Raw genomic sequence first — 16,213 nt, 5'->3', positions numbered from 1 at the left:
ATTTGTGTTTGTGAGTTCACAGAGTTATCAAAAAGTAGTCACGTGGTTAGTTTGCAATTTTTTCATCAAATTTACAGAGAACACACTGTACCGTGAAATGTATCATCATCTGATATGACAAGATCCACACTGTGATAGAAGATTTTGTCCATACTGCACAGCCTATAGATAACAGCTCTGTTCTGACAGGTGCGACCGGACAACCTGATGGATACAGTAAATACGCCTGTTTTCCTCTGGCATGCACATAACACAACAATATATTAATAATTAAATCATATTGCCAATTTCAGCTTTAAGTACAAAAAAGATTTTTTCCTCTGTTGTTGTCCGACCTTACAGAAATCAATGGTTAATGTGCATTCTCAATTTCACTGTCTTTCTCTTCATTATAGTGCATAAACAGGCTTCATTTATACATGATTGGGTACTTCAGCATGGCCACTTACATTACAGAAGCATCATGCCCATAATTTTTCTCTCTTCATTCGACCAATTACAGAGTAATATATGTGAGAGAGAGAGAGAGAGAGAGAGAGAGAGAGAGGCAGAGAGAGAGATGCTGTTCACAGCAGAAACCATAACTAAGTCCATTACACCGATGTTACAATGCTTCCTCATCACAATAACAACAACACAGCACCAACTGGCAGGAGACCAGCAGTGACAGATGCTCATTTGACTTTACTGTCAACACACACACACACAGATAAAGACACCATGGATACTTGAGATGTGTTCATGGGGACTAAATGTCTTATTATAATTATTATAATTACTAGTAACAATGACAGTAATAGTAGCAGCAGTAACAGTAGCTCTAAGTAGTAGCTGTAACAGAAGCAGCCTTCTAGTAGTAGCCTACTAGTAATAAGCCCGCAATATTATTGTTACTTACCATACTTTGGCTTTTATTACAATATGATCTTATGTATTTTATTTATTTATAGATATGTATTTTGGTTCCATCAGTGTTTTCATTCCTGTTTTATATCGCAAAATGAATGAATGAAGGAATCCTAAGTTGTGTGTGTATGGATGATTGTTTAGTATGTTTTATCATGACTGATTGTGAATGCTGTCCCTGCACGTGTCCAGTGTGTGTAAAGGGAAAAATCTAGGGACCGGTCTATTGCCTTAGCATTTCAGGGTGTGTCGTTATCCTGTTACAAATGGCTCTCTCAGTGGTTGGCGTGTCAGGGAAGAGAAATTTCACACACCATCGCATGCGAACGCTGGAGTGTGAATTATCACGGAAAGCCCTCTTTCATTTTTTTTTTTTCTTATGGATCGCCGTCTGGCATTTGCCACTAACGCTTAAAGGGAAAATCCAAAAGACAAAACTGTGGCACGTCAGTCTTGATTTTGGATAATTTTGTCAGGATTTGTGAACAAGCCTCTCAGAAAGCCAAGAGCAAGACAGACAAGATGTCATCAAGACACTTATGTGGGAGCTGAGCAGTGTGACAGCACACGGGGTGATTTTATGAAAATGTGGTATTTTTTTCGTGTTCTTAGCTCTTAGCGTTTCAGTGTTTTGCTTCGAGAAAACCTAATGCAACAAATCTCAGAGGCACAGTTTTGATTAATTATACTTGGATGAATCTATCAACATTGGTGATGGATGTACCAGAGCAAAAATTCAAACATGAATAAATACAATTAAAAACGGTTTAATTAAGCTTTTTCCCCTAAAGGTCCTGACCAAGCAAGGACTGAAATATATTCTGTTTCCATCCATCCATGCAGTCCCCTGACTAGAGTGGCAGATTAGCATTACCTTACCACATTCACTTTAAACATACTTTATTCCAATTTACATTTTGGAATCGTTTAAATTTAGTGATTTCTTAAAATAATAATATTTCATACAATTCTTCACTTTCGAGCCCTGATCACAGGAAACCATTCGTAGGACGGATATTGGTTGCCACGCACACAAAGGAATATAATCTACTATTCACTACAGTAACAAATACGAATATCACAGACATGCCCTTAGATATGCACACCCATTATTTCCAGCTGACACGCTACACCTGCCTCCTCTCTCTTCCTCTCTTTCTGCTCTCGACTGGTGCGCTCGCTTCCCAACCTGTCTTTTTCCCTTTGTCTCCCTCTCTCTCTCCCTCTCTCTTACACAGCTTGAAAGATGATTACTTCTGAAAAAGCATTGGGAATTAAAGGAGCAAGAGACAGAGAAAAAAAAAAAACGAAAAAAGACAGAAGGAGAAAGAGCAGTGTTTCTGCGTCCTGTTAAAACAGCTACATAAGCTCCACGAAGCTGAGGTGAGGTAACACTGGCGGAAAAGGAATCTGGACAATTGGCACAGGTGCGCTGGTGTATGTGTGTGTGTGTGTGTGTGTGTGTGTGTGTGTGTGTGTGTGGAAAGATCTGAAGGCATGACAGGAGAGCAGGAGAGCAGGAGAGTAGGAAATGGAGAGAGAGAGAGAGGGAATGAGATAACACAAGCCAGAGATCAACCAACCATCCCCCATCTCAGTGCACAGGTGTAAGGTGAACCGTGCCTATCTCATGCATGCATGCACATGGAGGGTCATAAGCAAACACACATGCACACCTACAAACACACACATACACACACAACTCCTCCTGCATATCTCATCGCTCCATTGTATGACTGTATTTGCGCTAATGACTAATATGAATAATGTATATCCACTTTCTTCCACTCGCTTACTTTTTCTGTCTCCGTCCCGCTCTCTTCCTCACTTTCACCGACGCAAACACACTGTTCTGTTCCCTCTCCTTCCCACCAAACATATGACCCCCGACACACACACACACACACACACACAAACACATATACAGACAAAAAACGCACACAGTCACTCTTCACAGGAACAATCTGTCCCATTAATGTGAGGTCGCAGCAGACTGTTTTCCCACTTATCAGCCCTTTGGATTTAAATAAAGCCCTATCACTGATATATTGTTGCCTAGAAACACAATAGGATGCATCAATAATAGGATTTACCCAGCAGCCTACAAGACCCCTTTAGATCTTGGCTGTGTTGCCCCCTTTGTGCAGCTGCAGATTTTCTACCCACTGTTGCTTGTATGCTGTCAAATTATAGTGTAAAGAGATTTTAAGGGATGTTCCATCTAATTTATTATATTTTTTATGTGTGTGTGTGTGTGTGTGTGTGTGTGTGTGTGTGTGTACATGTATCCATATGTATCCTTATTTACCAGGAGTCTAGGTTATTTTTCTAGCTCAATTTTAAAAAGGATTTTGATGCTTTAGAGTAGATTTTAATGAGACGAATTGGTCCAAATGGAAAATGTCACTGTCGGTGTTGACAGATGTGCTTTATGCCTATGTTTTTTTTTTCTTTTTACAGCATCCATTTTTTTCCAGTACTTACACTGTATTTTTTTTTGTCAGTGTCTCCTCCCGTCTGAGCTGATGCGTGAGCTCCATTGGCATTTAGAGGAAGCGTGCCCATGACCTCAGTACCCGGGTGTATTTTATGTAACTGCAGCCCCTCTGGTTATGAGGCATTTCCTAGCACCGATGATAAAAGATTAACGCTGGCTATTCTTGCACCACTCAGAGAGCTGCGCTTGTCGTAGCCTCTTGCGAAGTCAGCCTCGTTTAAAGATACAAGGGATCTGAAAGAGGAAGACGTGAAGATAAGCCTTTTGTAACGCAGTGAGGGACAGATTACAGCGACCAGGTGTTAAGATCGTATCCGATTAGTGGTTGATTTTGATTAAAGCAGCCCAACAGCGCCTGTAATTTGCGGGTTTAATTATGAATATATTTTTCCAATGGCAATTATAGCAGAAACTGTAGTAGTAGTAAAGAAGCACAGAGCAGAACAGAAGCAGCGGCAGAATGAATATTAGTTATAGTAATCTGTTTTTCATCATGAAACGGTGATTATTTTGCTGATGTCAGTGTATCTCTCCCTGTTTCATAGGAATGAATGAATTTACACTGTGCTATTTAGAAATCCTGCCTCAAAAGCTCGATCAGAGCTAATGAGATACAGTCGGCTACATATTAGCATGAACAGATAATCATCTGGGCTTCTGATGGTTTTCTGCCCAGATACAGAGAGGGACGAATGGGAACATGGCAGGATGCCCGCGTAAATCTACTTAATAACAGCAACACAATTTTAGTTTCACAGTGGTGGTGATTAAAATACATTTATGTGGCCCCTACCAACCATGCTGATACCAGTTTTGGAATTACCCAGAGAGAATGTATTGTGTTGGTCTGTCTACAATTTGTAGTAACTAATATTTGATATTTGGCACCTATGCTTCTCCATTTTTGATGCTACTGCTGCAGCTACTACTATGAGTGGTACTGCTATGACTACGACGGCTAGTACTACTGTTAAGTTCACCACTGCTGCTACTTACAACTATGTCTGCAGGTGATAACACTAATAATAGGCTTAATGCCACTGCTGCTATGACTACAACTACTATTAGTAACAGAACCACTGCTCTAAAGCCCCTGACTCATCAAGCCGACAACCGGCCACCAGACCTCGATGGCCCATTGATGGCCTTCTGTGAATGGTGATCGCCTATAATTTGTGCAGTGTGTCGTGTACCACCACTATCAAGCATCACCTCTGTGGCTTACGTGCACATACACTTTTTTGGTTTGCGTTACCTTACAATAAATTTGCCCTCTCTTTTGCATTACCTTACAATAATTTTCTACATCCATTTCCAACTGGGAGCAGCAGAGCACAAACAGTCTGTTTCCGCTCAGCTGCTCCCAGTGCATAGGTCTCTTGATCTGAGAAAGCATATAAGTTTACTTTCACTAATCACATATCACCGAGCCTATTGAGCAGTAGTGCTATATCAGCATAATTAATGCCCAGTTCAAAGTAAAATTCAATGAGCTCATCCATACTGGGGTGGTTTACTGTTACGCTGGGAGCAGCGGAGCGAAAATAAGACATATGGCTCAGAAGGAACAGAACTAGAAGAGTACTGCAAAGTACTGCAAAAGTATTGCAAGAGAACACAAAACTATAATGAGAGAAAAAACGATTGCGAGAAAACCCAAAGCATATTAAAGTAACACAAACTAACGCAAAAGCAGCACAAAAGAAAAATCTCTGCATGACTCCTTGGGAGGGCCGATCCTACAGAGCGGCATGAAAATGACGGGCTGGCACTACCTTGCTTCGTGATTCTCTGGGTTGCTTTTGTGAGACTATTGCCCCCTGCTGGTGTGGAGGATTATTTTCTCTCATGCAGGTGCAGAATGTGCTGCATTAGAGTTGTGGTCTGCAATGTGTTCATCGGCAAGTTTTATCAGGAGAGCTTTGGCCTTAGCTTGACATTAGCTTGGTGTGTCCCGGGCCTGATGCTACTTAAAATTTTCTGTCTATTCTTGATTTATTGTATTTTACTCTGCTCAAATCGACTGTGCTGCAGTCTGCTACGCTCAGCTCCTCTTTACTCTAATCTGATACATGATATTCACTCTCCACTACAATCTACCCTCATTTACTCAGGTAAGTCTGGTGTGTATATATGAATGAGTGAGTGAGCCGAGTCTTTACCTTGACATAAAGCTGCTGGAACTCCTCCAGGTTGAGCCGGCCGCTGGGACAGTCCTTCAGGAAACCCTTGTACCACTGCTTCAACTCGTGCTCGTTAAATTCTGTACTCTTCACCAGATCCTCCATCACTTCAGGGGTCAGCTTGCTGTTCTGTTTCCCCATTTTCTCTGCTGAAAAGCACAGCACAGGGCACACACACACACACACACACACACACACACACACACGCAGAGACCGGCAAGTGCATGTAGATGCACACACACAGGAATGAGCGTGCACACACAAAAGCAACCATCCATACACAGGTGCACACACACATACACACAAAAATTGATTATGTTCGGCATTTCTTTTTTTTTTTTTTTAAATCATCTCACACAGAACATAAAGATGAACGTCTTTAGAAAATAGGTGTTATGGACCTGAAAGTGAGAGAGGCTTTTTGAAGTGTGATTCATCAGGCCTGAGAAGCAGAGATTGTAGAGAACAGCAAACTAAAGCTACATCTAAAAATAATCCTCCGAACAAATGGAGTGTAATATGAGGCACCGGAAAAGTATCACATCTACGAAATTAATACGCTGTTTTCTTTTTTGTGTTTTTTTTTTTTTTCTTTGTTCAGGTCTAAGTTGAATGGGTCACACTGCAAGCGATAAAATGTTCTCTTTACTGAGCCTGTCTAAGCAGCTTAATTAAATGTTTTTGCTTTGTTTTGTTTTGTTTTGTTTTGTTTTCGAAAAATCTATTAATTTGAGCAGCAACTTTGCACCCTGAAAATCCTTCCAGTTGGTTTACATCATTTCACTCAGGCTGGAACTCTCTCCCAATGAGGATTTCATATTATGAATGTTTTGGGTGTGCAAGCTTATTCTTCATGTTCATCCAATAAGTATGCCATTAAATAAAGTATATTTGGGGAAAAAATGGCAGATGTATCATAAATCACTATTATGAAGCATTTTTTTTTATCCTGAGGTGCCGCATTGGAAAAGATGAAACGTGAACAGCCTGAACCCTTTCATCATTACAGTCCTAATGTTATTGCAGAGTGCTGTGCCGTTCACCAATGGTACATCTTAATGGGTTTAACAGTGTCATAATGGACTGGGCACACAAAGATAGAGATGTTCGGTCTTCACAGTTCATCTCACTGTGCAAGCAGGTGTTGAACCCACTATGTTTAATCCTTGCAAACTGAATTAGGACAGTTTCCAAAATACTACATGTCTGCTTGGGGGAAAATCAGTATAATCAGTGTAATCAATTCAATCAATAGTGGGTTTAAAACTTTTATTGCACAATGAGATGATTTGTGAAGAGCAAACATCACTATCCTTATGTCTTATGACACTGTGTTAAACCCAACTATCTGTATTTTTCATTTTTCATATGTATTATATTTTCATCATTATATCTTACATTTCTTACATTTCAACACTTAAACATCTTATATTCTCAGGCGACTTTATTGTATATACTTAGCCCTTATTTTCTTTAGTGTATATATTTTGCATTTTTAGTCTCTATTGTATATACTTTTAATTTTAATTTTAAATTTTATTTTTTGTTTTTATTGATGATGCTGCTGTAACGTGTGAATTTCCCAGTCTGGGATCAATAAAGTATACCAATCTATCTATCTATCTATCTATCTACCTATCTATCCAATAATATTCCCATATTCCCATATTCAAGCAAGATATAAGTTAGCAGATATCCTTGTAAAAGTGCCCTTGTTTGTTCTTCCTTACTATTAATACTTTTTTTCAAATGGTGGGTATCTCGTTGACAGCTGAAACTCTTGACTGTTGATGTTTGGACACTTTGCGCAGTAGGAAGGGTAATGTTGACGTCAAACCCTGTTAAACTAGTTGGTCCTTTGTGTCTTTTTTGAGAATCTCAAGTGTGTTGTGGCGTTTAATGTCCCCCAACTTCTCTGCCCGCAGCTGCTTGCATCCAGCTGTCTAGCAGATCTATCAGCTCGGTGCTGCCGCTGCTTTACTGGCACTTAGGCCTTGATTAGTTCATTAACCAACCCCTAATTACCATAATTAGCAAAAGATGGTTAGACTTTTAGAACATTTGCACTCTTTCTCTTGGCTGAGACGCTTTATGAATCCCATTTTGTGTGGGAAGGCAAAGGCAGTACATAGGGATGCACATTGGTATCACTGCCCATCTGTCTTCTTTAAAGTCTTTTTTAAACGAAGGTGGTAATGGCAAAAGGGGACCATTCAAGAGGTACCGCTGTGGGGCACTGCAATGCAAATCTGGTGGGAATAAGGCTGTGTACTGTTTCAATATGACAGATGATTGTGCATGTCCCTGTCAGGGTCTGCAAGTATCAGAGAGATCAACTTTTTTTTAAATTTATTTTTATTTTAAGACAATCCTTAACAAAATTTAAGACAATTTTTTGCCAGATTATCTTCTTTTTTCAAATAAGCATTGTATGTATTTATTTTGTTGTTTTGTTGTGTTTATTTTTCCTAAGATATATATATATATCTCCTAGTAATGATAGGTATATTTTGTGTAGCTTACTATTATTCCTGTGAAATGTGTGGATAACATACTGCTGTAGCACAAGAATTTCCCAATTTGGGATCAATGAAGTACATCTGTCTATCTATCAACCTATACGGACTGCAGGTTAAGTGTAAAGGTTTATAAATGCTATACTCCACTGCAGAGGTTTTTTTTTTTAAGGTAGGAATATGGTAGATAATTTACTAGATGATTCTATGAAATGTTATTATAACGGTTTCCTTTAGAGACAACAGCAAGGTGGTAGGATAATAAATCTATTACATTTTTTTCACAGAACTTTGTCAGTAGAAGGATTGCAAAATGTAAAAGAAAGAAAGAAAGAAAGAAAGAATGTTGTCTGCTGCAGAGTGGACATGGGTCAGACATATACTGATAAAAAAGAGATACATGGACACATAGAATTAGATAAATGTTATTAAGACAAAATCAAAAATTAAAATTAAAGATTACTTAAATTTGATTTTGAATGTCTGATATTTCTACATTTGAATTTTAGACATCTTAAGACTTTTCATGGACCTGAACACAGAGCTGAAAATATTGCAGTGCTGCTAGATGAAGGTGTGTGTGTGTGTGTGTGTGTGTGTGTGAAAAGCAGTGTTTCCAATTTGGTCTGTGGCACTTGAATATATTTACATATGTGACATCATGCTTTTGTGAAGCCTGTCTAATGAAGCAGAGGTCCCATGCAAAATGCTTTCACCCAGGCTAATGATGACCAAAGTTCGCGAGTTTCTGAATGTGCAAAACCAAAGGCAAATTGTACAATGGATAAGGTCATATCAATTAATTAGACCCCCATACTGCTTGCAAACAAAATGAGAAATATAAAAAATATATATTTATTTCTCATTACAAATGAAATCACCAGACACAAATACTCCCCACATGGTAACAAGACTTGCGGTTATTTAATTAGACTGTGAATTTCCAATCACTCTCCGCACAGAGATACACAGAGAACTGATTAGGAAAAAAAACAATCCAATCATTTCATGGCTTATGTAAGATAGAGATGAAGATCCACACCTCCATAACCAGAGAATGACAGAGAGATAGATACACAGAGAGAGAAGGCGAGGGAGTTAGACTGAAGCTGCCAATCCAATAACCAAAACCCACAAATACAAAGCCATCCAATAAGATTGGCAATGGCTCACCGAGTCCCTGGCTACTCTCGGCTTCAGAGCTGCTTTGGATGTCATTCTGTCTGATGTATGAAGTGCGATGGACACTCTCTGTCTTTGGAGATGGCCCATGCTGCTGAGCAGCCTTGTCCCCCAGGACCAAAGAAATAGGCTGGATGGATGCCCTCACTATCAGCTGAGCCCCTCAAAGGCATGAACAAGCCTGATGCTCACAGAATGCTTTATCGGCATGTGGGACGCCAAACGCTGACCGCCACATATCTCACTGAACAGGTGTCCAGAAATGTCATATCTAGGAATGCAACTAACTTTGATTAATTAATTGATAGCATTTTCAACACTGTATCTAGTGCACATGTGTAAACATAACAGCATGACATCTCCATTTGTGATCATTTGATTTCAGATAGTCATGTTATCACCTGCATTTACTACAGTATATTCAAATCAAAGCACTGTTCTTATCAGTGTGTGTAGAAAAAATGCTTGCATCAATTGTTCAGGCTCCCAGAAAAACAGCCTTGTGTTTAGCTTGGCCACCCAGCAGTTTTGAGTTTATGGTCCTTCAATCGAAATTTAAACATGAAAATCACCAAGAGTGGCGTTACACCCTACAGTGAGAGTGTTAATTAAGCATCACCAGTGCAAGAAAACTGCCAATGCATCGAAACAAAGTGTGAAATAAATGAAAAATCCTTTTTAATTAGTCATATTTTTTCTCTGCAAAAACACACAAATGGCAGATAATTGCTTTCATTTGTTTACTTACTTATTTATTTATTTGATAAATTAAAACAATGCTACAATATGCAAAAGAGGAGCTAAAACAGGGATAGATTCATGTACATTAGTGGTCCTTATCTAAGTCTTGTGACGTTGTTGAGTTTTGTTCTTGGTTCTACATTTTGTTTCGTCCCAAAATCTGGTAATAAGGCTGGCTGTCATGTTAAAATTGATGCTTTTTGGGTATTCTGTAATATTGCAAACATTAGTTTTAAAAATTGTGTCTATTCATTTTGTGTGTTTGAAGAGCAGAGGAGCAAATGACGGTGTTCCTTTTATTTTTACCTTTCATTTAAGTACAAAATGTTTACTTAATGCAAAAACTGGCACATTTCCAGCTATGGTGGCCAGCCGCTGCTAAAGGAATCAAGAAGAAACATTCATGCACACTGCAGCGTAGAGAATGCTAGCAGATGATGGCTACACTGACATGCAATCAACCACTAAGCAACACCAGCATGACCACTACAAACTGGCGTAGCTTCTTGGCCTGTGAGCATTCGGCAAAAAGGAACAGCCGATGCAGCCAGCTATTGTGTGAAAAAGAGTCTCTCAGTGATGCACTGACACAGTCACAGGAAGCAATACACTCTGACAGCAAGTTGCTAACACTTTTCTGTTACAATACAGGCTGTCAGTCAAGATGGAATGAGCCTCAAGACAGCAGCTACAGCAGGAGACAGATGTGTCCCAGGAGAGCCGTGAGCTAAAGATGCATCACAGCCTCACCATCCATTTCAGTGTAGAGGTGCTCGTGCATGTGTGTGAGTGTGTGTTTGTGTGTGTGAGAGAAAGAGATAGAGAGAGAGAGACTGCATGTGCATTCGTCTACAGTGTGTTTCTGAGCACTTGTGTTTGTGCTTGTCCGTACTCCGGTGTGCTTGCTGTAATTAATCATGTCATTGAAGCTCGACATCCTGTTTCTTCTCACTTCTACATGGGGATTGAAACAGGCATGGTACCTACTCAAGGTAACTTGTATTATTACGGAAGTGAGACGAAACCCAGATCCAGAATGTCAAGACTCGTGCACCTCTTGTGTGGACTTTGACCTCTGACCTCTGTGAACGTATGTGTCTAATTGCTAGCTCCGAGTGTATGTTTACAAATCTTGGTATCCTTGGATCCTGGATGAGAAAGATTTCACATGAGAGTGCCGGGTGCGCAGCTGTATCGGTGTGCATTTCTACTCCTCTTTTAGATTAGAGCCCCACTGCAACATGACACCGCGCTATAAATTACCCAATGTAGGAAAAAAAACACAAGGGATTGAGTGCTTCTTGTGGCAACTGTTTCATTAATAACAATCTCATAACCAAATCGCAAACACTTCATCATTTGTGGTAACAAAAGTACGAATTTTTCACATTTGCTTGTATTTATAATGTGCGTATAATGGCTCACAGTGCATCCTAATGCAGGCGGTGCTTATTAATCAGTCTTCCTTCATTCACACAGTGGGCAGCAGGGCCATAAGCTGAGAGGTTCGTGTACACCTGTGAGTGCACCTCTGTATTCTCTCTGCAGGTTTTAAAATGTTTTGTACTCGGGGTGACCTGGCTTGAAGACAAAATTAAATTAAAAAATGATGCTCTCATCTCGTTCGCTCATTCTCTATTTTATTATATGCCCTAATTCTCACCTTGGTTTATTCTCATATTTTTTCATATTAAAATTCCATTAGCTTTACCTCCCACAAAAATGCATATTTTAGTAGTTTAGTATCCAGTGTAAAAATTCCAACCAACACCATCACAGATTTAAAACCTTCCTCACAAGTTGAGACATTTGTGGCCGCCTAATGCATTTTGGGGGGTTCCTCATCCAAAACCCTGTATCCTTTTCCTGATGTTGTCATTATTTGTTACTAAATCATAAACTATGCTTTAGGGTCAGCTGCAGAACACTGTGCTTGGTTCTTTTAGAGATTCATTGTCTTGCTCGGAGGCACTCCAGCAGGGTGGATGCTTCATCAGTCTGGGGTCTTGAACGTGGGTCATCTGGTGGTGGTATGGTTCCCTCACTACGCTGCCATCTCTAAATCTGACATGGTTGTGACGTTGTGGCTTTGAATCAGGCTACACATTTGTCACAATATCTCTTTCCACATTCCCCATATCAAATTTAGGATCGTGATATGGTGGTAAGTTGGACTGCTACACTCCTGCTACTAAAGCTGAAGGTTATGCTTCACAACGTGTGTATTGGGACAAAGCAACATATATTTTTAGACACTTTTTTGTGCTATTTCCCAATTTCCAGTTCCTCTATCTTCCTTTTATTTCCAATGTAATTCCAGTGTAGTTCCAATACTGTGCATTCAACATTTTCTAGACCTCAAAGGAGCCCTGTCACTGCCTCATCTTGCTCTTCACTCTCTACCATTAAGTATCTACTAAAAGAAAAATGCAGTAAAAACAATCTTTTAACATAAGGTAACTGTGAATAAAACCCCTCTGCCTCTTGCGGTAGCCCTGGTCGAGTGCTGGACACTCAGGCCAGACCCGATAATAATGAAATTCCTTGCCAATCTCCAGCTCATTCAGTTCAATTTTTAATGTTTCTACAAATAGTAGAGGGGAAAGTGCAGTACTAGTAAAAGGCAGAAGACCTCTATCATAAAATGTTCCAAAAGTGGGCATTACACAATTGAAGAGGATGTGATTTAAGAGGGATGCGGAGGGATGACACCCCTCGCGAGCACACACTGTAGAACGCACCACACCCCCTTGTTAATTCTTGATTTTTTTGCATGAAAATTTCACATCAGTTACTCATATCCTCCTAAAAACAGACGTCCATTACATAATCCGCTGATGTCAGTGCCTTCTATCATCTTGAGAGAAAAGACCCATATAGCACTAAATCAGGCACAATATGCAATGAGGTCTGTCTGCAGTGCATTGCAGAGCATCATGCTGACTTCAAACCTGAGTCATAGCCCCTTTGTCTTGAAACCCACTGGGGCCACATCAGTGCAAAAAAAAACAAAAAAAAAAAACACCACCACTCACAGCTACAGTTACATATCAGTGGTCTGGAATAGACTGTCAGTGATGCAAAGATGTATTCTCAAGTGAGTAATTTCACAGCCTTGTGAAGAACCAGCAGATCTGCCCCTGAGCCAGGCGTATTATGTAACACTGTGGCCATTTACCATCATTTTCTAACAGGGGGATGACCTTGAGAGGCAGAGCCCCGGCAGAGCACGACACCACCACATAGGGATGGTGCAACACCAGGATCTGATTCAGTACTATGGCGTGGCTTCTTTGAAATGCAATTCTCTAAGTCATTTCTTCTTAAATGTTAAAAAAAAAAAAAAAAAATGTGAGGTGGGTGCAAGGTGGTAAAAGAAGGTGGGGTTGCAAAATAAAAGCCCAGAGAGGTGTCATGGGTAAGAGCCTGTTCATGCCTTGATCTGCAAAAAAAAAAGTAGCCCATGGGTGGCAATGCCTCCCGTGAGGATGCTGGAGGTTAAGGAGACACCCCCACCCACCACATCCCCCTCCACCTCCCTCCCACCCCCTCCTCCAACATCAGCACCACGGACAGCGCCAAACTACGAGGATATGACAAACCACATCCTTCCACATCGTGCCAAAACACACCCACCCACGCAACATCAACCCCCCCTTACGTGGAAACTGCACTGATCACACAAATGAATCAACAAATTTCCAAAGCGAGTGACCATCGATTGCCTGTTCACTTTTTTCGTCACTGAATTGAACGCCTCTGTGTGTGGAGGCTGGAGACTCAACTCCGTGCGAGATCCTGTTTATTTAACGCTAATTAACTGCAATCTCGCAAATGGCGAAAGGTTAACTCTGCAGAGCTGTACAGTCTGCATCTGACTATGATACATTTCATTTTACTTTAATGTGCTTGCAATCATAACCATGTCGATCCAATAAAATGCACATCCTGATCTGGTGAAAGTAAATGCACGGTGCACCATGCTGTGCTGTGAGGACACCACACATTAACAAACTGAAGTCTCTATGTTAGCCGTGTATTTTTCTCCATGCACTAAAATGATCGCCGCAAGATCCAGAGCATCCTACCTTGCAAGAGTGCGAAGTCAGCGGGAGAAGTCCGGTCTGTTGCTTGAAGTGGGTAAAGCCTGCGAGGACGGAAAAACAGACGCAATTTAAAACGTTTGGAGATGCTCTTCTGTCGACCGTCTTGTGTTTTGAGATTTGTTTTTGGATTATGTTTACGACTATTTTTCTTGTTTATCTTTGCAGGAGAAAAGTCAGCCCGGGCGAAAGTCAGCGTTGCCGTCCGTAAGATGCTGCAAAACACACTGCTGCCGATACTAAGTAGTCCAGAGAGGAGTGAGCATCTCTCTCTCTCTCTCTCTCTCTCTCTCTCTCTCTCTCTCTCTCTCTCTCTCTCTCTCTCTCTCTCTCTCGGTGATGCAGTGAGGAGACAAAAGCGCTACGACAAGAAACACAACACAAGCGCAACTCTCGTAATAAAACGTCAAATTCAGCTGCCTTTATCACTGCAGTGAAAACACGGACAATAATTCACTAATCTATTTTTAAACAGAACCAAATGCACTCAGCCTCTAGAGACCAAAACCCGTGAGCATCAGGGCTAAAACAACAGGCAAAGTGGGGGCCCGGTCCTAACAACAAACAATACCGAGTTAGTGTTATCTCCCGCCGGTGTCAGCAGCACTCACCTCAGGCAGCAGGAGCTAGTTAGACCGCTACGGCGCTGAACTGGATAACCAGTGTAGTTTAATAGCGTGTCTGGCTACTTGTAAATGGTAAGCAGGAATAATAATTTAAAAAAGTAATTAAAACAGTTTTTAGACTGTGTTTTAAATGCTGGCTTATTCGTTAACGACCGAGTGTGCCTCAGTCAGGGTGACGGTTGAGCTGAACGGGGTTTAGCTAGCCTTAACTAGCTCACAGATGTTATAATGTTTTTCGTTTGTTTGTTTTTTTTCGTCTGCCATATCCATGGAGTTCGTCATGACACATAAGTGATGTAAGCCAAGTTGCACAAGAATATTGTCTTTAGGAGAAACAGTAAACGACTACAATAGGCTAAAACTGAGATTTTTTATATATATATATATATATATATATATATATATATATATATATATATATATATATATACTCCTATAACCTTGCTGGCTCTCGTTAGCTAGTTAAAAAACTAGCATGTTTATGTCAGCGATGCTAGAAGCTAAAGTTAACGTAATGCTGACACAAACTTAAAATTACATATTAAAACTCATAACTTACAAGATAACGAGACATAATAGAGTTGTGAGAGTAGAGACTGAATCTAATATTTATTTAATAATTTGATATTTGCAAGATAATTCTTTTTGCATCTGTCATCATAGTTTTAAAGGGGTCTTCACAGTACTTGAAAGCCACTGAAAGTTTGCAAACTTGAGAAAAATTAAACAAGGCCTTAAAACACGAAATGAATAAACTATTTGTACTGTATGTGTTTGTAAATTTGTATGTTTTTTTTTTTTTTTTTTTTTTTTTTGGTTTTTTTTGTATTGTTTTGTTTTTAAATAGCACTCCTTAATATTTTACAGCTGGTCCTTTCTTCTCTCGAGGATCATCACTTGACAAGACAATTAGTAGAACATGGAGCCTCTCTAATGTTTTAACTTTGACTGGTGTCATGTCCCAAACCTTGCCAATGTGGACTCCTTAAATTCCACCAAAGAGGATTATAAAAGTCACTGAAAAGTCAATTGAATTTGGTGTTCAAGGTGACAAGGTGACCTAATGATTAGAGAGTCTATCCACAAACCGAAAGGTTGTGTTTCATCTCATCAACACCCATGTGTCTTGAAACCCTCCCTGACCACTTTGTTTCTAAAAATGTAAACCTTTTACATCCTCAAAATACATGGAATTCACAGTTTTAGCTGACACATATTATCTCAAAGTATTTCAAACATATGATTGATGCCTTTAGTTAAAGCTAAACCATTTACATGCTGAGCTGTTAAAGTGAGGAAGTAAGGCAGAGGTGCTCGCAGTGTTAGTCTTTAATTTTTTGTGTAATTTTCTATTCTGCCAGTTAGTGTCATGAAGTGAACTGTAACATTCAGCTGAGTTATAGTAAAGTTATATTGAGTTATAGTAAATCCACTAACTGAATATTATGCTGTTTGGTTT

General features: G+C 39.9%; 1 protein-coding gene across 2 annotated transcripts in view; it reads right to left on the bottom strand.

Moving 5' to 3' along the window:
• Positions 1–14,388, bottom strand: part of vsnl1a (visinin-like 1a) — a 34,630-nt gene extending 20,242 nt beyond the window's left edge. The window contains exons 1-2 of one of the 2 annotated variants that reach the window (XM_030047798.1): positions 14,114–14,388; positions 5,566–5,735 (exon numbers count right to left, since the gene is read on the bottom strand). In XM_030047798.1, the coding sequence (XP_029903658.1) occupies positions 5,566–5,727 (162 nt within the window). In that variant the 5' untranslated portion in view covers positions 5,728–5,735; positions 14,114–14,388. The remainder of the gene's footprint in view (positions 1–5,565; positions 5,736–14,113) is intronic. The other variant, XM_030047797.1, reaches the window with a different exon arrangement.
• Positions 14,389–16,213: the final 1,825 nt, after the last annotated feature.

Source organism: Myripristis murdjan, chromosome 24 (genome assembly GCF_902150065.1).
Source record: "Myripristis murdjan chromosome 24, fMyrMur1.1, whole genome shotgun sequence".
Classification (NCBI taxonomy): domain Eukaryota; kingdom Metazoa; phylum Chordata; class Actinopteri; order Holocentriformes; family Holocentridae; genus Myripristis; species Myripristis murdjan.
Note: the sequence above shows the minus strand (reverse complement) of the source record. Positions and strands in the feature narration are given on the sequence as shown.